At 29.6% G+C, this 25986-nt stretch overlaps 1 protein-coding gene across 3 annotated transcripts in view; it reads left to right on the top strand.

Moving 5' to 3' along the window:
• Window positions 1–14947, top strand: part of LOC111041453 (transcription initiation factor TFIID subunit 9-like) — a 31446-nt gene extending 16499 nt beyond the window's left edge. Inside the window, exons 1-7 of one of the 3 annotated variants that reach the window (XM_022325727.1) lie at window positions 2955–4344; window positions 5077–5174; window positions 8800–8954; window positions 9013–9149; window positions 11435–11563; window positions 11631–11715; window positions 14757–14947. In XM_022325727.1, the coding sequence (XP_022181419.1) occupies window positions 5134–5174; window positions 8800–8954; window positions 9013–9149; window positions 11435–11563; window positions 11631–11715; window positions 14757–14890 (681 nt within the window). In that variant the 5' untranslated portion in view covers window positions 2955–4344; window positions 5077–5133 and the 3' untranslated portion in view covers window positions 14891–14947. Of the gene's footprint in view, window positions 1–2954; window positions 4345–5076; window positions 5175–8481; window positions 8719–8799; window positions 8955–9012; window positions 9150–11434; window positions 11564–11630; window positions 11716–14756 lie in introns of those variants that run through there. The other 2 variants (XM_022325726.1, XM_022325728.1) reach the window with 2 other exon arrangements.
• Window positions 14948–25986: the final 11039 nt, after the last annotated feature.

Here is a 25986-nt window from a genome sequence, read left to right as displayed (position 1 = left end):
ATTGTGTATTAGAGTATGTTAGATCACATAAATAGCTTTAAAATTTAAAACAATTATAGTAAAATTTTGAAAAGTTTTGGAGATACACAATAAAATGTGTGGTAAGTTCAGTTTTGTTTAAAAAAAAGTTGATTGCCATATAAATAAAAGAGTTAGACCCCCACCCTCTCAAAGAGTTTTATTTATGAAACTTAATAGTTAAGGCTATATAAATACAGCATAAATAAGCTTAGTGGGGCTTACTAATGTCGTACTTAATTGTATCTTTAATAACTATTATAAATATTATTTGTGTCAGTCTTTCACGGTACCCAAGACCCACCCAAACAAGAGCACAGCTAGGGATTATTATCTAAGACAATGATGTAAGTTAACGATATTATTTTGTTTGAGACCCGCCACAGTGATGCTGATTTTTTCTCCTAATTTTTGAGGGTGGAATGGGTAAGGGCGTGTGTTGCACGATCATTATAACACATAAATATTATTATAAGTAGTGTTACCTAATGTAACTGCTGTGTAAAAAAATTATAGGAGGCAAAATAATTTATTAAAACTAAAATCTCATTGTATGGGTTAGAAACAATAATTGTAGTTTGTAGGTATAGTAAGCAATAGGTAACCATATCGATAAATAATATTAAGTACATAAGATCTCATTAATAAAAAGGTTAGTATGTTATCTGGGGGCAAAAAGATACATTTGCCCCCTTCCACCCGTAAAAACGATAAAAATTAAGCCACTGATTATAATGAGTTGCTTAGTAATGTTTGACCTCGGTGATAGTAAAAAATCCGAATTAACTTATTTTTAACTCAGTTGAGTTAGTATTTTTTTCATGATTATTAACTTTAAACTTTTGGAGTTATCGAAATTTATTATTTTGTAACTATTAACTTATTTCTTATACAGTTATTCTCACCTTTGATAAATATTTTAATGACTAGCTAGTGGTAACGTCATTTAAAACGCACACAGACAACTACCTAATATTCAAACATAATGGTTTAAAGATATAAGAATTTGTTAAAATATACAACAATCGCATATATGCCTACGTATTTTATTTTAGTACCTAACTATACTATTATGTGAATTATTTGATCTTTCAGAAATCAACTATTTACTTAATGCCCAGTAATTAATTTTCTAGTTTAAATTGACGTATTGTGTAGTTGTTCCTCTTATTTATGACAATAAATTGAAGAACAAAAAAAATATTACCGTCATCTGGAAACGAATGGGAATAACTATGGTCTAATTCTTAACTACCTTGCTACAGTTGTACAAAAAGTATTTTGATTTTGAAGTACTGATCTTGAAATATACTTTTGAACTTAATTTTTATTAGGTAACGAAATATATTTAAAAAATATATAATTTTAAATTAAATATCGATTTTAAATTTTCAAAAAATTTTGATTTACAATATAATCCAATTGCATCCATTGGTTTTTTAAGTTTCTGATTTTATTAGTTATAGTGCATATTCATACATTAATCTAGTTTTTAGTGTAAAATTCATAAAATGTAATCAAGGATTTGTTAGGTTTTACATGATCTTTCAGTTATATTTTGAATGTTTATTAGAATGATCAATGAATTATATACAGCCCCAATGAACCATTGCTCTAAAGTCTAAGAAGACGAGGTTCACCTACACAAATCATTTTTAATTTATTTCGATGGAATTATGAAACTTTTCCTAAGCGGATCAATACGTAAGAAAATTCTGCGGAATTGATGCGAGGTGCAATCGATAGATTTTTTACAGGTAAATAGGTCATTTCGGCGCAAATGATATACGCCCAAAAACAATAATATTAATATACATATATATGTGTGTGTGTGTGTGTGTTTCCATAAATGCAGTTTTAATGTTTTATTGTAACTAATTAAAATCTGTAAAAGAAATATTTTCTAGACCGTTATTTATGTATTTTGAAATAATAAGTTCTCTACATCGTATTGTGTTTAGTTTTAGACTATGACACAGTTTAAATTCCACCGCACAGCGTAATCTACAATACACGGGTAGTTATGTATACATATTTTGTCCTTTCCTGGTAAATTCTCGTGACCATAATAAAGCTACACTACATGAGCATCTTTCTCCGCCTCGCCGACGATGTGCAATGGTCGATGCAGCTGATAAATAATAATTAATTGGCATGTAAATAGGATATCGACCAACTAATATAATCAATTTGTTTCCCTTAAAGATTGTTTTATTAACCGGAGGCGGAGCATATTCATTCGTTGCCATTCTCAATATATTTTGACTCATGTTGAACTATTTTATAAGCTATTATTTGTTTTTTTTTTTAAATTAATGCCAGTAAAAAATGTTTCGCTCTGTCAAAAAACTTGAAAATGTATCACAAGATTCCTCATTGTTGTTGTTAGTTGTTGTTAATGAAAATTTAAAAAAAAAGTCGAACGTAAATCCACAATAATTTTTTATGCGCGTTTGAACTTAGAATTTTGACAACATTTGTAAAAATAACGGAAATCTGCAAATTATTATGAGTTAGAAATTCATAATGTTTCTTTTTTATCTAAGATTAAAAAATTTAATACAAGATTCCTTATAAGTTTGTCTACCTTTATCAAAAAACATTTATATCGGAAAGTCAAATTCAAATTTTCATAAAATTTGAAGTTTAAATTTAGACGAAATTACATAAGGAGTAACGATTTTAGTCATTTTATTGTAATTTCGTACCAAAACAGCCCTATATTAGATAAATAAGTTCCTATGTTTTATATTTTTCCAGCATCACTGATAATTTAAGAATAATATTAATTTAACTTACCGGTCACCGTATTAAGAATAAGTATTAACAATATAAAATATTCTAGACTGGCATACCACCTCCTCTCAGAATCGTTTTTCGTTTACAATGATATTATATCATTGAATTCAAATTTAATACCACCCATACTGCAGCGACTTTCTAGACACCTAATGCACAGCAGAGCGACAGATCCACTTACCCGCTTTTTTTTTTGTATGTTCAATTGTTCATATTTGTTTATCGATCCAAGGCATGCTGCAGCAGCAAAAGACTGTTATACGAACTTCAAAATCTATACCTTTGTATATTATAATTATTGCGCCTTGCCGTTCCTACAACCTGTGGTGGTCAACGGCAAGAATCGCGAATGTTAAGAACAGAGCAGGTGACTCGATGTATATGTATATAATATGTAGATATTTCACGAAAATAATATGCGTACTAGGTATTACAAGGTAATATAATTGACAACAACTTATAATATTAATAAGGGTGCGAGACACGTTTACAAAATTCAATTAATAATTATTTACGTATATAAAGAAACAAACTCACATCCTTGCGAAAGTATACGCCAATACAAACTAGTTATATGATAATTAATACAAATAATACAAAATATGTGTAGTCCGACTGTGATCAGTGCAGCGGACCACTGACATCCACTATAATCAACACACAATAAGGAAACAACGAACTGGCTTGTTCGATGACCTCGTACTCGGTACTCCTGTGTCCTTGTCCTGGCTGGTTGGCGTCAATTTGATTGCCCCCGACAATGGACAGACCGCTGTTCACAAATGTATATCACTTATTCACTACCAAGTTCATTACACGTACGATAGCGAAAAAACGATCACAATAGGTCAATAGCCCTGCTCGGGAAAGACGGAGAACGGAAACAGGCAACGGCGTCACCGGCCAAGTTTATCCGTTGCGAAAAGACAGCCTAGTCGGCGTTGACCGGCTCGTATTATGGCAAATAATCAGCACCCTGAGAGAGAGGAAGGGGGGAGAAGCTTCCAGGCTACCTCAGCGTCTAACTTTTTTTCTCGTTTAAGCTGCGTCCACACTAAAGCATGTGTGCTCATGGTGTGCGTTATACAGTGTGGACGGTATGTCGAGCACACACAAGCGTTTTCGACATACGGCGAACGCGAGCCGATGTGCTCGGCTCGCGTTCGTTGTGCGTCGTGAATCTTGATAATCTCCATAACCCTTCGTTTATTGACACTTGACAGTATAGACGCGAATGTTGTTGCGATTGCGAGTGACGCTTCATATACGTTTTTATTTAATTTTTCAAAACGGAATGGAATAATGAATCATGTTTAAATTTTATTCAACATTATCAACTCCACCCAGTGCTTTGGAACCCGAAAAATAATAATTATTTTTCTAAAACAAAAAAAAACGAAGCGTGGGAAATTATTGCCAAAAATTTAAACAGGGACGTCTAAGACGTTAAGAAAAAAAGCCAAAGTTTGTTGGGTTCTTATTGGCGTGAAAAATCCAAAGGTAAAAAAACTATGGGAACTGGTACAGGTACGTATGTACAATTGATAGTTGATACCTAGGTGCTATAAATAGTATAAATGGATATTATAGTAATAGTATTATAGATAGTAATATAGTATTAAATACAATGCTAGATTTTTCATTAATTAGCAGTAAGTTTATTAATACAATTCAAATTCAATTTTTAGCCCACTTTTAAAATTGTATTGATTAATTTTAAGTACCGATAAATTATCCAAATATTATTTACCTATTAAAAGAAAAAAACTAAATACGGTCTACATAATGTAATTAATAATTTTAAAGTATTTTGTTTTATTTTCATTAACGTTTTAAAATCTCTATGCTACATTATAGAAACGATTTGTTTTTAGTAATGATTTAAATAATTGTACTGTATGACACTCAGTATAAAAATAGTTTTCCATTTTATCGACTATCAGCCGAGTTGGTAAACGATTTAACACATTTTATTTTTAGATTAATATCAAGAAATTATAATCATTTATCAGACATATTCAATAGTTGCGTATTACCATTTGTATGACCGTATTTTTTATAGAGCATAGTTTTGTATAGACTAAATAAAACGCGATATTATTTGAATAATTTTAATAACATTTCTATGAAAATTGTCATAATTCAAAATTATATAGCTTTATGCCAAGAGTACAAATTAACTCAAAAATTAATGTAGTATTAGAAAATAGTAATTTAAATTAAATACAATGATAAATGTTTTTTTTTTTTTTTATTTAGCAAGAAAAGACGTTTATAATTCTAAATGGTTTGCCTTTGAAGCGTTTGCCTTTTTGCATGACCGAGATGAACCCAGGCCAACTATCAACACAGAAAACGTGAGTAGTAGCACAGATAGTAATAATACAATATACGATATACATTTTTATTCTTTATAATTAATAATAATCATAATATACATAGTAAATAAAATATTAACTATTTAGTTAATACGTATATAAATATAATATTTAATTTATAATATTATAAATTATGTAAACTTATGAATACTTATTTTGCCACGGTATAGCTCCGTTACTGATAAAATATGTAGCAAATTCATTTCTAATATCTTGAGCTGATGCCTTTGATCTGCGAGGAACATTTACTAGAGGCTGTAATGGTTGTACATTTTGTCTCCATCTCCCTTCGATTAACTGTCCGTCTTCCTCAACATCGAATGAACCTGGTGGATTTTATATGTTGCGTGATACATTACTTTTTCTTAAAAAATTGTGCAAGTAAACGATAGTTAGCACAACTATTTCGGCTTTTTGTGGTTCTAAGACTCGGCGGTACGGATATACGAGTAGCATCAAAAATTGCACGGCCTCACGGCACAAGATGGATCCGCGTTCGAACAATAATATTTGTTCTCAGTCGGTAGTCGAGCACCCGTGGTAAGGCCCGTTGTTCACTAAAAAATATAACGGCTGCACGACAGTGTAAACTATCTCGAAACAGGAGTTGCAATGATACGGTGTACATTTTGGATTTTTTAAACCGGACCTAACTAATTATCTACTGAATCAATTAATACCTAATTATTTGGAAAAAATCAGACAAATTGTGCAGATGATCTTTTTCCAAAAATCATCGAAAACTTCGAAATTATGTTATTGAAGGAAACGTGCAAACTTTTTACTGAGAAATTATAATGAAATCACGGCTGCCGCATCTTGCGTTATCGTGACGACCAGTTTTCTCATTCCATTTCGTGTGCGTATTAATAAATTACGACGCATTTATTTTCATTATTGCTATACCCCGGATTCGAGTATTTATTAGTTTCATTTCGTTCTCGACCATCGCTTATTAAATTTAAATATATTTTATAAATTATAATTAATTAATTAATCTATTGTGTCAGTGTGTTATTACTTATTAAAGTGTTCAAAATTTTAAACATGCCAACTAAAGCTTACAAACAAAGAATGACAAATAAAGGAAAGTACTTACTGAATAAAAAAAATAAACATAGTGATAAAATAAATTTACCAAAAAACTGTATATAAATAAATTCTAAGTAAATTGAACTAAGTACTATTATTTCAAAAAACGACAAGTTTAGTAAAAAAGAACTAATCTTTAATGATTTGTTTCGATTTAATGACCTCAGTACTCAGTAGTTACGAGTATTAGAGAGAGATGACCTCGTGGTAATCTACTTAATATATAGATATTAGTAAATTACAGAAAAATGATTTATTGATTATATTTTGAATATTAAACAACATTTGACATTTCATAGACATATATAAACGAAATCTATTTAATATTCAAAATATAATCAATAAATCATTTTTCTGTAATTTACTAATATCTATATATTAAGTAATATGTAACATGTATAATAATATGAGTATGTATCTATGAAGCAATAAAGATTATAGATTTATAGAGTATTCATATTTCATAATATACCTACTCCACATAAATTAGTATTCAGCGTAGGACAGTGTTGACTATTGAATGGCACTCGTAAGTAGTGCAGCTCTGAACATGAAACAGTGCAAGAACCTAGTAAAGGAACTGTGAAAGTGTGTAAGTACTAAGTTACACAGTGTGACAAATTATGAACAAAGTCTGAAGGGTGTGGCCTGGGGAGTGAAATGTCCACTACCAAAACATGCGCATCGCATGATAGATATTTCTTAAGCAAGTCGATTTTAGTAGAAACCGGCCAAAAGAGTGAAAAAAAGCGAATTAAAAAATAGCAACTTAAAAATATCGAAATTAAAAATAACGAAACTGAATTATAGTGAAAAATAATTCATCGAATGTTTAGGTTAGATAGTTAGATAATATACTATAGATGGAACTTACGGCTCAATAAATCAATACAAAAAATAAATATGTTGCCGATATTAGCAACAACCATTAACTAAAATAGTAAGATAGGCAGTAGCGAGGCTTGAGGTTTTTGGCTGGGGAGACACTGAAAAAAATAGCACTAATACGTCTAGACTCCCCCTTTTAATATTTTATTCATACAATAAGAAATAAATGTTTGAAAACAATATGAAATGTTATATTTAAAAAGTAACAACTTCCTTAAAATAATAATTTAATATAATAAATAATTATAGCAAACAAAATAAAATGTAATATATTGTACTGTACACATGCAACTCTTAAATCTTTTTTTCCATTTTTGTTTTCAAAAATAAGTCAATGACATTAAATTCAATAAGGGAACTCAGATTTTGTTTTCGTATGAGTAGTTAATAATATAGGTCATCTTTATTAGTCTGTCATTATTATTGTGACTCAAGGTAATATCCGTTATTGCTTTTATCGTGAATAGTGTACACCGTATATGCTATAATATGAACATAAAATAGTTTTGTACAACATTCCATGAAGTGTGACGATAAAGTGTTCTACTTATTATTTTATTTCAATGATATTTTTTAAATTTGATTTTTGAGTTATAGAATTTATTAAACCTAATAAATATAAAGTTTATTCGTGTGTAATAGTCATACTCTTATACTTGTAGAAAAGAAAAAACGTACAAGGAATCAAGTATTGAAAATGTGTAGGTATGCAACATAAATCTGAAAGATGAGAACGTTTTCGGGTCGGATCTAAGCCCGATTTTTTATTTTACTTTAAATAATAGAAAAAAATATGTTTGAAAATAACAAATATTGATTTTCAAATGCATATTTTAGCTTCTAAAATTATAATTTTGAAAATAAGGTTTTAAAAAAAGGCTGCAAAATGTTCTCTTTTTTTAAATGAAAAAAAAATAGACAAAATCCGACTGTTTTACAGAGAGTGAGGGTTTTTCCTGTAAGACATATTTTTGTAAAAAAACGCAACGGGTCCGACACCCTTAACCATAATATTGCGCGAACCCGCGGACTAAGATATTATACTGAACTGGAAACGACAAGGTGGGCGGGGGCCGGGGGTTAGCCACCAAAAGATTACATATTTTGTACTGGGTATTGAATATTGAACCTAAAGGTGATTTCATTTGATGTCACATTTAGCCCAGATTTATACAGATGGGCCAGATGGCGTTGTTAATTCTTTTAAGCTTAGTGCCCATTACGACTTCCCCGCGGCCCGTACGTCTTGTCACTCGAACATCGTGTTATTGCGTACGTGGCCACTGATAACTGATAAGCTGCTAGTTTTCAGTCCATTATCTGGCGTCTGTGTACGAACCTTTGTTTTCACATTTTTATGAAACTATTTCATTACTTACCATACAAGGTGGATCCACTTTGCTATCTTGTTTACTTTAACCCCTTGATAAGCAGATAAATTATCGGTATTAATTTATTAACTGTTGACTTCGTTTCGTTTGTTTTCTGGTATTTGCGCTTATAAATCGCGAGTACACGCGCTTGTTTTAATTGTTTATTAGAGGTGCTGTTATATTAATGTGTTCAATAATTATTGTCTTGTTATTTTAGTAGTCGTTTAATCTGAGTTATATTTATTTCACAGGAATCCGAAGACGAAAGATAACTATTGTGAAATGTCGTCTTCGCAAGGAAACTCCACCCCTAAAGATTCTCAAACCATTGTATCGATCATGAATGATTTAGGAATACGTGAATATGAACAACAAGTCTTAAACCACCTGCTGGAATTTAACTACAGTAAGTACCTGCTGGTTGCAGTTAAATAAAAGTATTGATTTATTATTTCATTTATTAGGATACACATCACTCATTCTGGAAGAAGCTAAGGCTTGCTCGAAATTTGCTGATAAGGATAAAATTGACGCTGGTGATGTCAAAATGGCAATTCAAATGGCCCAAGATGGTACATTTCTTAAACCTCCTGCACGTGATGTAATATAATTTGATATTTTTTAAATCTTAAAAGTTTTTGAATTATTTTGAAGCTGAAGTAGAATATCTCCCTTTCCCCAGGTCTCTCTTTTATTCTTCATTTAAATATTGTAACTTGTATTATAGAAATTAAATTACACAAGGTAGGTACCTAATAATCTAAATCTAGTATTCTTGGTTTTAAAATCCAAAATCTTAACCAGGCATCTCCAATCTTTTACACCAAATGAGCTAAATTTTCCAGCATAATATTAAATTGTATGTCTACTAATATTCTTTAATTATTTCTCCATCGGAAAATTTACCTTTTTTTATCTCTAATAAATACTTTACTCTGTATATGATGAGTAAATGTGTGCTTAAGATTATGCACATGATTAACCGATATTTGGATAATTAATCTTAAATACGATCGACCAATATTTCCTTAAACATTTCCCTGGGTCTAAACTAATCTTATCGGATATTATATAAAATTCTATTTCACTGACTGCTAATTATGTTTTAAATGTTTTTGGTACATTCAAAATGTATGCTTTGATTTTTACGGTTGTTGATATTAATTATTATTTATGTTAAGTGTTTTAACAATTTATATCTTTCATAATTATGATTTAAGGTGGAGCATTGTTAGATTTCAACCAAAATCATACAGTTATGTACAAAGTATGAAGTCTAAACCTGAGTAGTATTATTATAATTCATTATCAGTTTCTTCACACTATGTTCTAATTACCATAATATGTTCACATAATTTTTATTTTCAATAATAATTTTATGTTGTTTGATTTCTATTGATGATTTGCTGCCTTTAAACATTTAACTATAATTGTTACTAGATACTTTAATTTTTGCAAAACCATAATTTTATATTCATCTGAACTAACAGCAATATTTTTAATTCATGCGGAGCAGTTACAAACAATTTAAAAAATAAATTTTTTCTACTTGTTAAATAAGCATGATGTTATGAATTAATTATTCTTATACTTTTATTCACTAAGATAGGTTATATCAATAGTGCGACAGAAATAATTATCAATAGTTAACTTTCATAACTTATGACTGTTATGAAGACTTCCGTTTCATAGTAAGGCTTTACAAAAAATTTAGATGACATAAATTGTTTAGTTTTAAAATGAGTATTGTAAATCCTTTTTTGAAAATCCATCATGATAAATGCTTTAATGCTCTTAGTAACAGTTATAATCAACAAAATGCAAAAAAAGTAGTTTTTATAGTCTGCTTATTAAGTATCGAGATTGTAGCAACTTTTCTGTTCAAACACTATTTGTATTTTTAATTTTGAGATAGTGTTGTTATTTGTTGGTTAGCTATATTTGAGCTCATCAAATGACTTTGATTTAATCACTTTTAAACCAATAGATTTTAAAGAAAATGTGAGAGGTTACCATAAACATATTATCTAAGGAATATTTAATTGAGGCATAAATAAAAATGTAATATAGTAATTTATAATAATTGCAAAAAAAAAATATTCATATTCATTAGTTTTACAATAAGTTAGAATTTAGAAAACTGTTAACTAAGAACATAATTATAAAAATTCAATATTGTACAGATTTTTAAATTGGTAGCTGTTAAATAGTACCAAGTAGATATTTTTACTAGCCAAAAGTCATGTAATTTTAGATACCTTTTGGTGTGTTAATATGTATATATAATATGCAAAACAAAAAAAAATGATATTTATTTTATAGTTTATACATTATGAAATAATTTAATTAAATAGCCACTTATACTTGAGTATAAAAAAATAAAAATTTTAAATGATAAATTACAAACTAAACACTATGAGGGTACTATAGGGCATAGGACAATACAATTTTATATGTATTATCTATCGTTCATGTATAAAATTGATATAATTCACATCTTGCAAATTACTTAGGTTATTACTATTTTGTGGCACTAGTTAAATATAAAATTATGTATATTAATTTTAACACTGTAGGTATATTATTGACAATGCCAAATATTATGTAGATTTGTTGTACAATATTTCCTGTTACTCAATTTCTTTAAATACAACTATGCTTTAGACTTTAAAATAACTGTTTTTAGATATGCTGTGCTAATCATCATTGGTGTCAAAAGACAATCATATTAATTGCCCTTGTCATAACTGAACGGTCAAAGCACTGTGTGTAGATTATTAGTAGTTAAAATAGTGGAACTACTCAAAAAATTTGAGAATTATTGAGTTAAATTGCAAAGTATAAATAAAACTGTATTTCTAATTAATTTTTAATTGTTTCATGAAGGAATTATTGAAAGCGAGTAATGAATTAAACAAAAAACCTCTGCCTCCAATAAAGCCTGCTAGTGGGTTAAGAATTCCTCAAGATGGTTCAAGTTTCTTACAAGCGAATTACAGGCTCAAAACTGATTTGGTAATTTATAGTATATTATTAGCTTCTCAGCTTATGATTTATTTTTTGCAATGATTTTTTTTTATAGAATAACAAAAGAAATGTATTGAAGAAAAACACTAAAATAACAGCTGCGGAAATGTTGAATGCAACTAGACAGACCGAAGCTGTCGGTAATGATAATAATTCTACACAATTTAATCAAATTAAATTTAAGTATTAGTAAATTAGTAAATTAAATTATGGTGTATTCAAATTAAGTGGTATTTAAACCCACATTTTATAAGAAAAATTCAAATGAGTTCTATTATTTTTAATCAAAGTTTTATAAGAAAAATTCAAATAAGTTCTATTATTTTTAATCAAAGTTTATTGTCATACTTAGACATTTATGATCCAGCAGATGATCTTTTATTTGTCCAACACAATTTAATAATGAATAGTGCATAAACGTTCAATGTTTTGTACCAATCTGGTAGCCTGATATCTACAAACATATTTCTAACAATTTTATTTATAAATAACTAATAACTAATAATTTGAAATAAGCTGCATTTATTAATTAGAGAAAGACATTTGAAATCCATTAGTTTATTTATTTAACTCTTGGAACATTTTTCATTTATAACATTACCTCCTAACTTTTGTAGTCTTATACTCTAATCATAGGTGGACTTAGAGTCATACATTTGAGTATGTCAAGCCTTTTTCTGTAGTCATTTTTTTATAATAAAGAGCAGAGACTTCACACTAATTCACCTACTTGATACATTTTTTAAAACTATTATTATAATTATAAATTCTATCTCCTTCACTGAGTTAGATGTCCTTAATTTAATCTCTAATATCAAACTTAACTCTAATGTAGGCCCGGATGGTATACCCTTTATATTCCTCTATAACTGTAGATTTATTTTAACTCCAGTATTAACAAATATCTTTAAGTTATCTCTCAAAAAAGGTTTATTCCCATCAATTTTAAAAACTTCATTTATTTCTACAATTTTAAAAAAAGGTTACCCTTAGTTAATTTCGAATTATTGCCCTATCTCTAAGATATCTATTATACCAAAATTATTTTCACACCTAATCTCCTCAAAATTATCAAGCTACTGCTCTTCCTTACTATCAAATCATCAATATGGATTTACTCTCAAGTGATCTCATGTAATAATTTAGCTGCGGTGAAAAACATAATCCTGAATTCTTTTGAATTAAATGCGCAAACTGATATTATTTATACTGATTTTTCTAAGGCATTTGACTAGGTCAATCATGCAATTCTTATTAGAAAATTACAAATATTTGGTTTTTCAGGTTCTCTACTAAATTGGTTTCAATCATTCCTATCTGGACGCTACCAAATGGTTAAATATCTAAATTTTTCCTCTATACAGTTTAATATACGTTCTGGTGTTCCTCAAGGTGACCACTTGTCAACTCTTCTTTTTAATATATTTATAAATGATCTTCCTAATGTCATCACTAATTCTAATATCCTTCTATTTGCCAATGATGCAAAATAAGTAAAAATTATTAAATCAGAACAAGATGCTTTTAATTTTCAATTAGACATTAATAGTCTTACTTTGTGTTGTAATGAGAATAATCTTTTTTAAATTTTCAAAAATGTAAATTTATGAAATTTTACCTAATTAAAAATCCCGTTCACTCTCAAAACTCAATTTCTGGCACAAATGTCAAGCTTGTTAATCAATTTAAAGATTTGGGTATAATTTTTGATCGTAAATTAAATTTTTCTCTACATACTGAAATGATTAAAAATAAAGCTTTTTGCAAACTTAGGATTTATTAAACGCACTTGTGCTGCATTTTCAGATCCTCTTCCCTTAAAAATCCTCTACATCTCTCTTATCCGTTCTAATCTCGAGTATTGCCCCCTCATCTGGATTAACAGTACGTCGAAAGAAGCTCTTACGCTGGAATCTGTGCAAAATAATTTTTTTACGTTTTATCTCATTTAAATTTAAAATAAACAGACCTATCCACGGCACATATAAAAATGTTTTAAATTTTCTTAATATTTCTCTACTCTCTGACCGTACACTTTACCTCTACACTTTTACTCTCTACATTTTTACAAAAACTAATATTTGGTTTAATAGACTGTCCTGAAATTCTCTCTTTAATCTGTTTTAAAATTAATTACCTTAATACTAGAGATCCAAAACCCTTTTATCCACTTCTTTCAACAAAAAATTATATCTTGAACTCTCCTGCTAACCTTCTTATGCCTCCTTGTAATACTTTTGTCTTTGATTATATTTGAATAGTAATTTGTATATTTAAATTGTATTCTATATTTACTTTAGATTTATTATCTTACTCATTCTCTAATTTTAAGTATATATTTAACTATAAATTATTGTTTTACGTATCAATGTGTTACACAATGTTAATATTATTATGTTTTAACTGATGTCCGTATATTAAATAAAACAAAATAAATAACATTTTCTTTCATAAGACAGTACCTTTGTAAAATACACTAAAATTATAATTTTTTAAGTATCAATTCAACACTTGATTACTAGCCAATACATAACCTATATTGTACAATATTTACCTACATACAATATATTATGTAATAACTTATTAGTATAAATTATTGTTCATTTTTAATATATTTATTTATAAAATATTATTTTGAATTTACTGATATTATTTACACTAAAACAACGTTAGTTATAATTTTACTTTGATTTAAATAGTATAATTTATTTATGATAATAATTGTATTAACATCATATTTGAAATGACCCAATATCTTTAAGTTCTTCTACAATTTAAATGAAATACAAAAGTATTATTTGTTAATTACTGTTATCAAAGCAGTGTCAGTTACTAAAAAATTTTACTAGTGTAAATAATCAGTGTGAAAGACAAATAACCATGTATCACTCGTAATGTAAAAAAGTTTTTCCTTGTTTTCTCAAAATTACCTTTTATGGATTAATGTAGTTTCTCAAAATAGGTGGTTCACTTACAGTTTTACTTAGAAAAAACTGAAATTCAATTAATATGTATTATTTTAGTTGTTATTAATAAGTTTTTTTCAGCTTACATCCCGTATATCTGCCAATGCCCATAATGATTCTATTTATTCCCTTCATAAATTGTTTTGATACATTAAATATATTATGTTGTTTTATTACTCAGGCATTTAAATATTAATAATTATTATTATTTGTAGATTATCTGAAGATGGATGATTCAAGTGATTCAGACATAGATGAAGTTGTTGAAAATCAGCAGTACAATGAAGACAATTTCAATGATTTCAATTTAGATTCCTTATTACAGGACCCTAATTCATTATCATTTTAAACATATACTGTTGAAAAATAACAGTTTTTATTGATTTCAACTATACTTATTTACTAATCTAAATACATTTTTATATTTTATATGTATTATACATATATTACTTTATTTAAATATACCATTTTACATTATAATATCTATTAAAATTCATTAAAAATGAAACACATGTATTTACTGACTGATTACTTTGTATAATTCATATTTCATAAGGTTAATTTTTTCTCAATCCTATTGTAAATCATTTAGAGATTAAACCTATTCAATAATCATCATTCAACAGTAGTGAAAGTTTTTGTAATTCCTGATTGAGTAATCATTAATCACAATTTTTTTGAAAATATTAAAACAATTTTTAAATAAACTTTGAGAGTATCTTTATTAAATTTAAGCTTTGGTTGACATTTTTGAAATTTGTCTTTAATTATGTTGTAATCATATAATAGTATTATAAGTGTTATTGAAATAATATTTTATTTCATTTTTTCAATTTAATATCTAATTTTGGTATTAGCTATTCGTCAGAGAATAATATTCACAATTTCCATTGGCAGTCATAATTAACTAACAATTTAAGGTTCCCATAATTTCACTTAATTTCAATGTAGCTTTTTCATTCTGAAAATGAGAACAATTTATATCTACTCACTTACAATATAAGTTATGAATACTTATGATTGTAACATAGTAAATAATTATATTTATGAAAAATGTATAATATTAGGTACACAAACATTTTATATTTAAAAAATATTTTACTGAAGCCAATTCATTTATTATGGTTATTTATTAATCTTGACTTTATATGTGTTATACAAAATTTACACCAAATGTTTATTTTATCAATTCATATACGTTATAAAATGTTCACAATATTTTGACTCGTTTTAAGCTGTTGACTGACATTTTCAATTTTCATTTTTTTTTCATTTTTTTCTATATATGTCAATAAAATTGTATTGGTTGGATCAAAAAGCATGAAAATTTAATACAAGTCTCTTGATAAATTGTTACAGTAGCAATTGACAAATTAATATACATAAGCACGATTTTTTTTTTTATAATCATTTAAAGTTCGAATGTCCAACAAAATTTATCAAATTGAAAATTGAAAATGATTTTGTAGTTAAAAATATGTATACAATTTTCAATTTCAACAGCTAAGAATTGAGAATTTAAAACAAGGTTCCACTTAAGTAGTTTTAGTTTTTTCTATAACTAAGAAATCTAAAAAATATATGAATACAGTTATAAGATTACAGACATTTATGTTCGAATTTGGACAAGATTGCATATTAACACAAAGAATAACGTTTATCATTTTGTTGTAATTGGGTTCCAAAACAGCCCAATTTTACATATTAATATTTAATATTTTTTCAGAATCACTGATAATTTAAGAATAATATTAATTCAACTTACCGGCTAGGTACCATATTAATAATAACTAATAACAATATCAAATATCCTAAACTGACGTACCGTCTCCGCTCAGAATCATTTTACGTATACAATGATTTGATATCATTGAATTCAAATTTAATACTGTCCATTACAGTGACCTCTTAGACACCTAATATACAACCGAGTAACATCCACTTACCCGCTTTTTTATTTTTCAGATGCCTATACCTACCTGTACCTACTTACTATATTATGCTAAATACATAATATTATCAGCAAAAAATGGCACAACCATATTATTATTAATTTTTTTAAAAAGAGGACGAATTTGTGCTAATTTTAAAACAATTAAATCGTATCTAATATGGCCTAATATTTTTACGATTTGCATATTCTAGCACCCTCTATTACTTATTAGGTGCAAAATAAAATAATTATTTCATATTTAAATTATGTTTACAAATTAAAGTTTCAAAGGTGGTCAAAGGCAAAAAACCGTCGGCCAAACGGTGGATTAATACAATAATACAGTATTTAAGGGCTCTCACCCCTTGAATGAGGTCCAACTACACAGTAAATGTTTATATGAATTTTGTTTTTTTAAATTATTAGCTACATTTCCAATTTCGACTTCAACACCAGAAAACACATTTTCACCATGGAAATATCAAAAATAAAACTATTTACAAAACTCATCAGATCAAGTACGTCTTACAGGTCTTCCATCTATAATCTATATGATGTGATCAATCTTCTTTTTTTTATCATTATAATGAAAATAATATATGATATGGTTTTAAACCCCCTCCAAAAATTCGATCAAGCTATGGCATATTGGTATCATTTTTCATATGAATAACATTGAAAATGTATGTTAAAAAATAATTTTAAATTCAATATTTTTAAAATTATTGATTCTTTGTATAAATTTCAAATAAATATCCATCAGCCCACTACATCCAAAATAAATTGTGAGGTGCATCGAAAACAGCATTTGCTGTATATTCGCCTACTAATGGACTATAATTATATCATAGAATAAATAAATATATAATAGTTTTATTAAAAATAATTTGAATATTTAATGTGTTTTATAATTGATAATTACTAAAATACTTTTAATTTTTAGTTAGGAGTCAAAAGTATTCGTAGAACTGTTGAATCTAATGACCATTCTTAGTTTATTGATGGTATTGCTTAAAAGCTTTTATTAACAGCTGGTTCAAACTGTCATAGTTTATTAAGTATGTTTTCTACAATATTTGAAAAGCAAAAACCAGATAATTTTGTAAGTATGACTAAAATGTATCCATAAATTTGCTTACCAAATACAACTAGCTGGTATCCACAATATAATATAAACTCATTAAAAATACCTACTCATAGTTCTTAAAAAATAGTAATAATATTGTGATGTTTTCATACTAATATAGGTGACATATTACACAAAGTTTTTGTCACCACTAAACCCCCCCCCCCCCCCCCTTAATCCACCAAAAAAAAAAATTTCCATGTGGCATGGTAATGATTTGAATGGTCTGCAAAAATTTTGGCACCAACAATAAAAAAGTTGAAATGACGCCTCTGAGTCCGTTATATTAATGCACGATTTAAGAAACACGGGTTTGCAGTTGTACATTGAGATATGATAAATATAGCGACTACCAAACTGAGTTCTTTATGGTAATTACAGCAAGCGCCCTCCTTCTGAAAAAAGTAAATTTCAGTCCCAATTTAAGATACACCTATATAATATGTTAAATTAAATCATGTCTACAATATTTATTTACATACCGTATGATGTAAGTGAAAATCGCTGACATATTTTTTCACAGCTCATTTTGTGAGCCATTTTCACAATCAAACTTTAATAATTTTGGTATAGACTATAGCTAGGTCGCGGTGTGACCTGTATTTCTTAAATCGTGATTAAATGTATGATTGTGAGAAGTAGATTTGTGTGTTCTGTCATTTGTGAATAAACATAATCGACTGCATGAGTAGGATTTTGTGTAGGGTGCAGGCGTGTAGCATGCTTCAAATATTTGTAACCAGAACTACTAGACAATAAGCACACAGCCCACTTTTTTCCTGAAATGTTAAATGAAATTTTTTCATGAAACTCGTTTATAATTTACAAATTATAAATAAAATAGACAAATCAGTTAGGTAAGTGATTATGGCTTATGAGCATCTATTTTGTATCCCTCCGTTGCACGCTGGTTGAATGTTTATAAATTTGTGTTTGTTTTTAATAATAAAATGTTATTCTAATAGTTGTGGGTTATTATATTTTTTTGTACCTTTCGATAGATAGGTATACGACACTTGTGTTACAGTACCGTGCCATACACGGTTCTATGACCGTACTTAATAGCATTGTTACTCAGTGCCTGTTGCCTAGTCAGTGTTATCGGAAATTCATGTATAGTAATAGCTAGAATATACAAAACAATAATTGCCGATTATATATTATATTTATGTATATGCAAATATGCAATAGGCGGAAACTTATAATAATATAAGGTAGGTATTAGATCGCCGCCGGCCTATTATTATTGTCCAACAATCATTGACATAATATTAAGATTAATTATTTGTGGAAACTAGAAACCATAAAGTAGTAGATACTATTAGATTTAGATACTCTAGTATGGTGGAAGCCACGGTTATTTAAAACCGCGGTGGAAACGCGGGACGCTGCGAACAAGGTTAATTATTATTATAAATTATAATTAATATAAGTTTATTTTGTAAATTATGTAATTATTTTTGTAATTTCGTAGTTGCTGTTTTTACATACAACTTTCAATTATTTTATTATAATTGGCCATACTGACATGATGACTGTGGAGTGTAGAGTGCATTACAGATTGTACGTACTAAGCGTAATTCGTGGTTAACATTTTGTGTCCAGTGCTGTGATTCATAATTGAGCCGTTATAACTCAGATATTATGTACACTAATGGTGCACAGTACAGAATAGGTTAGTAAGTAGGTACATAACTGCATAAGTTTATTTCTAGCTAAAACACGGTTATAACACTGACCTACGCTCCAATCGAACACACGGCACACTGCACAGTGTTTTTTGCACAGTGTGAATTGCTACTCGGGTTGGTTATAACTTACAACTATTAAATATGTTGTATTGAAAAATTAAAAAAAAATTAAAACTTTAAATTAAAATGCTATATGTCTTGATTACGAACAAAAACCGACGAGGGATAATAGTAAAAGTTTTTATTGGTGTAAAAACTTATTCTCTACGAGTTATATGTAATGAGCTACACAGTTCGGCGATGAACGCGTTTTGTGCAATATAATTATGTTACGTCGAAATATTTTAATTTATCTATCCCTCATATTATGCTACTTCTATCGGTAAAACGATTAACCATATTTGAGTGTAGTTGATGGCGACCCTCACTACTCATAAGCTCGTAAAAATAAGCGTCTTCGCGACCTTGAGGAGCGTCATGTAATATTATTATACCGCATATTATTTTTTTTAGTTATAATACAATTACGAAAAAAAAATATTTTTTCATGAATTAGAATTGTCGATCTAGCTTCGCGGAACACGCCGTGAACAACGGCAGGTATTCAATTTTGGCGATCTATGTCTACAGTACAAATATTTATTATGATGTTATAATTTACAATATATCTTTATGAGTATTATATAATTCTTGAGTTTATTCTGTTAGTGATGTTAGTAATCGAGTAACTTTTGAACGATTTTACAGTTTTAAAAAAAAAGTTAAATCAATAGATTCCTCGAGACTTTGATGGTGCTTTTCGCTTGTTTTTCAACCTCTATAGGTTGGACTAAGACATCGCGTGTTTGGGGATCGCAAAAACACTTAACCGCGTTCTCTCAGCCGTTGAATATACGTTTCACTTTATGTGTAGCGTCCTCTTAAATTCAATATATTTTTAATTATTCATTCTATGTATACCTTTCAAATAAATATCTACTAGCCTACTAAATCCAAAAGAAATTGCACCTGTGCCCATGTGTAATAACTAAAACCTCCAATAAGTCAACACATTTTCAAAATATTGTCGAACAATTTTTACAACCTATAAATAATTATAGCTATTTTTCGCACTGTGATACACTTGTGCACTACGAAAAATAAAATAATGTACCTTTTAACTCAGATTTTATGTATAATATAAAATGCAAGGTTCCATGTTCAACCTTACTGTAGATGTATAGAGGATAATATAATTATTTTTTTTTAAATTAATTTATTGAAAATAAAAAAATTAAAAATTGTGTTTGTAGCAGGGTGTAATACATAACTAATTAATTTAAGTCTTTGCTGTAACTGTGTGTGCATCTATACAATTTTTTGTTTGTTTTTCTAATCGCTTTTGAAAACTATTGAGAATTTTAAATTTTGACCTTCCGACTGCACCAATTAGATTCACTTTCCTACCAGAAAAGTTGCTATTGAAGAAAATCGAAGCACTTTTACTGTCCCAAACCGTGCTGACGGACACAAAATAAATAATATAAAAATAAAAAAACACACAGCATTGTAAAATCAATACATTCATCACTCTGCTCAAAATCTAATAGACTATATAATATAAATTATAAATATGACGGATTTATTATATACGTTTCACTAGTTTCAGGCTCTTATTTTATCAGCCAAACCCAACATTACTTATGTATATAGTCTAATTTTGTTGTTTCGTAGATTATAATGAAATGGTCTAAAGATCTATTTTTATAGTGGCAAATACTATAAAATATGCTATTTAATTATTTAGCTTGGCAACTTTAGGCGATAGGATCCATTACCACTTACCAGAACAAAATAAGTAAAAATATAGTGAAAAAATAGTAAATAATAAATTTTTAAAATATATTCAAAAACCAATAAATAAAAATGTTTTCCGGGTGGTTTTCCTGATGCCGAGAAATTTAAAGACCAAGATAATTAACTGAAAATTCAATTGAAAATATGTTTTTAATTTCCCATAGTTTTTTAATTATTTAGTCTATAAGACTATAACCAAGATAATTTATTTGTTGGTATTTTACTACTGTGTTAACTGCTGAGACGTCTTGAAGCTAGATACTTTTGTAATATGAGTATTAAAAACGTAAAATGTTAAGACGTTTTACATGTAAACACGTCATGAACATAATGTAACTTGTAAGAATATATAGGATATTATATAATATAATAAAATAAAATTTGTATTCACCTCCACCTACCTTCACAATCATTCGTAATGAAGTTCAAATACAAGTGTGCACTCCAGAAAGTTAAAAAATTAGCCACTGCCAGACTATATTCATACATAATTGTATTGTATAATAATTAATAAGATAATTTATTTATTCAGTGTATGGCCTCAAAGATTGTTTAGTTTATAAATTGATAATTTCAATGGTTTTAATTATTACAGCAAGGGCCGTGTTTTATTATATTTTATTATATAAGTATAGAAAGTATATATTAAATCATTTGTTTTTATTGACTTCGAATTATTTGAATATTATAATATATTTAATAGCAATCCTTTTAACGCTTATTAGTCAATATCTCTGAATATATCATAGTTTAAAATTATTAAATAATTATAAATACCAACTGTTGTACGTTACAAATTTGACCTAATTGAGTGGATTATATTTTATTGTTAAAATACTTTCTGTATAAAGTAAGTAGGTAATGTTATGTAGGTAACCTCGAATATCATTTAATTTTTAAGGTTACCTATGTAATACCATACTGAAATATTTAAGTTACGTATCAATTATTTCAGTGAAAATAGGCATAGGTATTTTATAAATATCCTCTGGTGTTAAGACTGATAGATCAGGATTCGAGTCCTAACTCTTGACTATAATAATATTTACAATCCGGGGTTGGGAACTAGGTATACACGATTTAGTTTTTGCAACTGATATTATTTATTTTCGATTAAACGGGTTTGGAAATAAAATATACACATATCGTCTACAGGACGGTTTACATGTAACGCAGCGAGGCGTTCTGTTTAGATGGAGCGGGAACGGCTCGCCGACCTCGACTTCCGGACATCGCCCCGAGAGACCGCGTCAGTAGGATCGGTTCTCCTGTGGCGTGTTCCACTCGCCCCAGATTGCAAGTCGTCCGATATTTCACTGACGGTGGAATCGCCGGGGGAGAAGACTCTGCAGCAGCCACTGCTTCTCCTCCTTCTCCTCCTCCTTCTTCTCGTCTTGCAACCCATCGACCGTCTGCTCGAGGATCGCCTCCTCCTCCTCCTCTTTCGGCGACGTCCACAAGGACTTCCACACATGCTGGCCGCCATCGTGGTGTTAATGCCGCCGCCTCTGGACGCCGAAGCCGTGTCGGCAGTGGTTTCCGTGTCAGTGGTATCTGCGTCAGTGTAATCGTCTTCATCATCGTCGTCGCCAATGGTCTGATATTGACGACGTCGACGCCGCTGGCCGCCCGTCCGTCTCCTACGTCTACTCCTCCTCCTCCGCCGCGACGTCGCGTCTACCGTTGACGATTCGTCGTCTTCATCGTCTTCTCCGGCGTCCGTGGTCATGTCGTCATCTTCACTTTCCTCGCTGGTGACATCGCCACTACGTCTCCTTCCACGACGGCGACGGGACCGTGATCGACTGCCCCTCCTTCGGCTCTTCGACCTACGGCCCATGCGCGTCCGCCGACTCCGTCTCATCTCTGTGACGGCACTGGTCGACTGGCCGCTGTTTTGAGTGTCGGTTGCAACACTAGACGCCTTTTTTCGTTTTTGCTTCAGCGGGACTGAGCGCACTGCTGAATTTTTTACCGCCAATCGCATTGCAGCAATCCGTTTGCTAGACATATGAATACGTTATGGTTTCACGATAAATTAATCAAAGGGATTCGTGTAAAAACTAAACTGTCAATATAATAATATGGTATCTTCACACTACTGACGAATGACTAATAATAAACAACGTTTCTGTAGGACGCACCGAAATCCAAACTAAACAATGTCGTATTTTGATTTTGGCCAGCAACACTAAAATATTTTAAATGCGTCGCTTTATTACAATTTAGATATTTTGCAATATTTATACCTATATTTTATTCACATCGGCTGCGGATAGGGTGTAGTCGAAATATTGCTTCGTTTTTCAATTTCAGTATATTTTCTAGCGAGAAGTGAATCTAGTTCAGGGATGGCGAACCTTTTTGTACCAGCGTGTTAAATGAAAACGTTGGTTGGATTTTGTTTTCCCTGCGTGTCATCTAATTTGATAATCCTTCAATTTTTTTTAAACTTTAATATTATCAAACGTATACACATTCGTGTGTGTCACTAAAATAGTGTGCGTGTGTCATTCTGTGACAAGCGTGTCATAGGTTCGCCATCTCTGATCTAGTTGGTACTTTCGATTGGTCTAAATTGAAATTTCCCAAAAACGTTCTAAAGCATCGGGAAACACAAAAATTTTTTTTTGACAAAATCAGTTTTGTTTTATTTGTGTAAGTCAAATTCAGAGTAGACTGTAGAAATAATATGAAATGTTTACTGAATGTTAATATTGACATTCTCCATATACTAAACAATTATTTATTTATATTAAAATATTTTGATTATTTTTAAATTATTTAGTCATAAGAAATTTTCAATTTTTATCAGTTTGTTTTAAATAAATAATTGTTGTCGAAAAAAATGTTTCGCTTAGTCAAAAAGCTTGGAAATTTAATACAAAGTTCCTCATAAGTAATTTGCAGGGCCAGCATGAAGAATTATTCATTGTGGGGGGTGTCAAAATAATGAAATGCAGACTGTACTAGCTTTACCCAAAACCAAGTTAAATTTTTTAAATATCAGTTTTTTCACTTTGGCTACAAATACTTCATGATCCGTATCCTCAATAGATGATTTTATATGTACAACACTTCTGTCCAACTTAGCCGGAAGTAATTCTAATTTGTCATGTTTTATACTTCAGTCAACATCGTTTATATTTTTATCTACATCCAACAATTCAGATAATAGTTGACTAATTTAATTTTTCTATGTTTTTCGACTTAAGTCTAAAGTCTGTATCATTTTCATGTTTCTATGACTACAGATTATTTATTTTCAAAAGAAAGAGAAACAAAAATAAGAAAGAAGTATTGATTTATTTATATAACCCGTGACCATTTAAGTACAAAATATTAATCATCAAATTATTATAGGTGTAGGTGGTGCAACCACTGCACAGTTAAAGTAAATATTAATGCTATATTTATATAGGTACCTATTTAGTATTGTTGCAGCCGCTACGTTAAGGCACCACCAAATATTATATACATACTTGCCTCCACCACCGACGACACACGCACACACACACGCACAACATCACAGTTTTATTTATCTTATTTTATTTTTGTTTGAATTATAAGTAGATCAAGTTCATCGTTCATGTGTTATCGGTCGTCACTGCATCGCAGGTGCGCGATTGTTGTTCAGCTGCGGTAAAATAGTCATTCTTTTCTGTTGGTATACGAGTCAACGAGAAAACAATTTAATTGATTGTATTATTGTAGGAGCTAATCGCCACCTTAACTGTTTGCATTTTGTGCGTGAATCGCTGATCTTTTGTATTTCGTATGCATTAATCGCAAATATTTTATATTGTGTGCGCCAATCGCACTTTTTTATTATTAAATTGTGTGTCCTCTAACCGCCGTAGCTGCGTAGTGGCGTTATTTTTTTTTTTGTACCTACTTGTTATTTATTGCAGCTATAGGTAGCGACTGGTCAGCAGAGCGCCCGCGTACTGTGAGTTTTATTTTTTATTTGTTGTATTTATTATGTTTTATACTTGAGTTATTGGGCCAAAAAGGCCGTACATTTATTATTATCATTCATTTTGTTTGGCCTTAAGGGCCGAGCATTTTAAAATTATAATTTTTTCTGTTGGGCCAGATGGGCAATAATATTACCATTTACCCTGGTCAGCCATAAGGGCTGTCGTTTATTATATTATATTTTATAATATTCTTTTGGCTTTTTGTTGCTGTGGTTTATTATATTCTGTATTATCAATTATTATTCTACCTTTTATTTACAGCAACTCAAAGTTACCAGAAACCGCGTGTTATTATTATTTTGACTTTTAAGCACACACCCATACACCCACCACACGCTAGGACTCTCTAGTCATCCTCGGTGACCCCATTCCACTTCTTTAGAATCGCATACATGATTCACACAATCCACACAGGTCGATCGGCGTGTGAGTGTTAGCGCTACGACAATATTTGGTGACCGGGCGTCAAGGCCTATTATTGTCCGTACGCGGCCCGAACATGTATATTTTATAAGATAGTTTTTAATTATAAATTATTAAATTATGACAAATGATTAAAACAACACTCTTTAACGTTTAATTCCGTCATTTTGAGCACTTATTTAATATTATTCCAAACTGAATTGTATTATGGAATGAAACGACAACAACTGTATACTTAGAAAATAGCTAGGAAATAGTTTACCACATATTATGCTTTGTCTTATAATACAACTCGTACTGTGCGTCGGGCCCGGGTGATTAGGAAAATGATAAGAAATGTTCAATTGCACACACTCTATTAATAAATATATTTGTGTACTATTAACATCGGCTGCGGATGTTGGAAACCGGTAAATTCCGGCCCGATAATAATGTAAGTGTTGGTGAGTTGCGGCC

This window comes from Myzus persicae, unplaced genomic scaffold (assembly GCF_001856785.1).
Source record: "Myzus persicae strain clone G006 unplaced genomic scaffold, MPER_G0061.0, whole genome shotgun sequence".
Taxonomy (NCBI): Eukaryota; Metazoa; Arthropoda; class Insecta; order Hemiptera; family Aphididae; genus Myzus; species Myzus persicae.
This window is presented reverse-complemented; position numbering and strand designations above follow the sequence as displayed.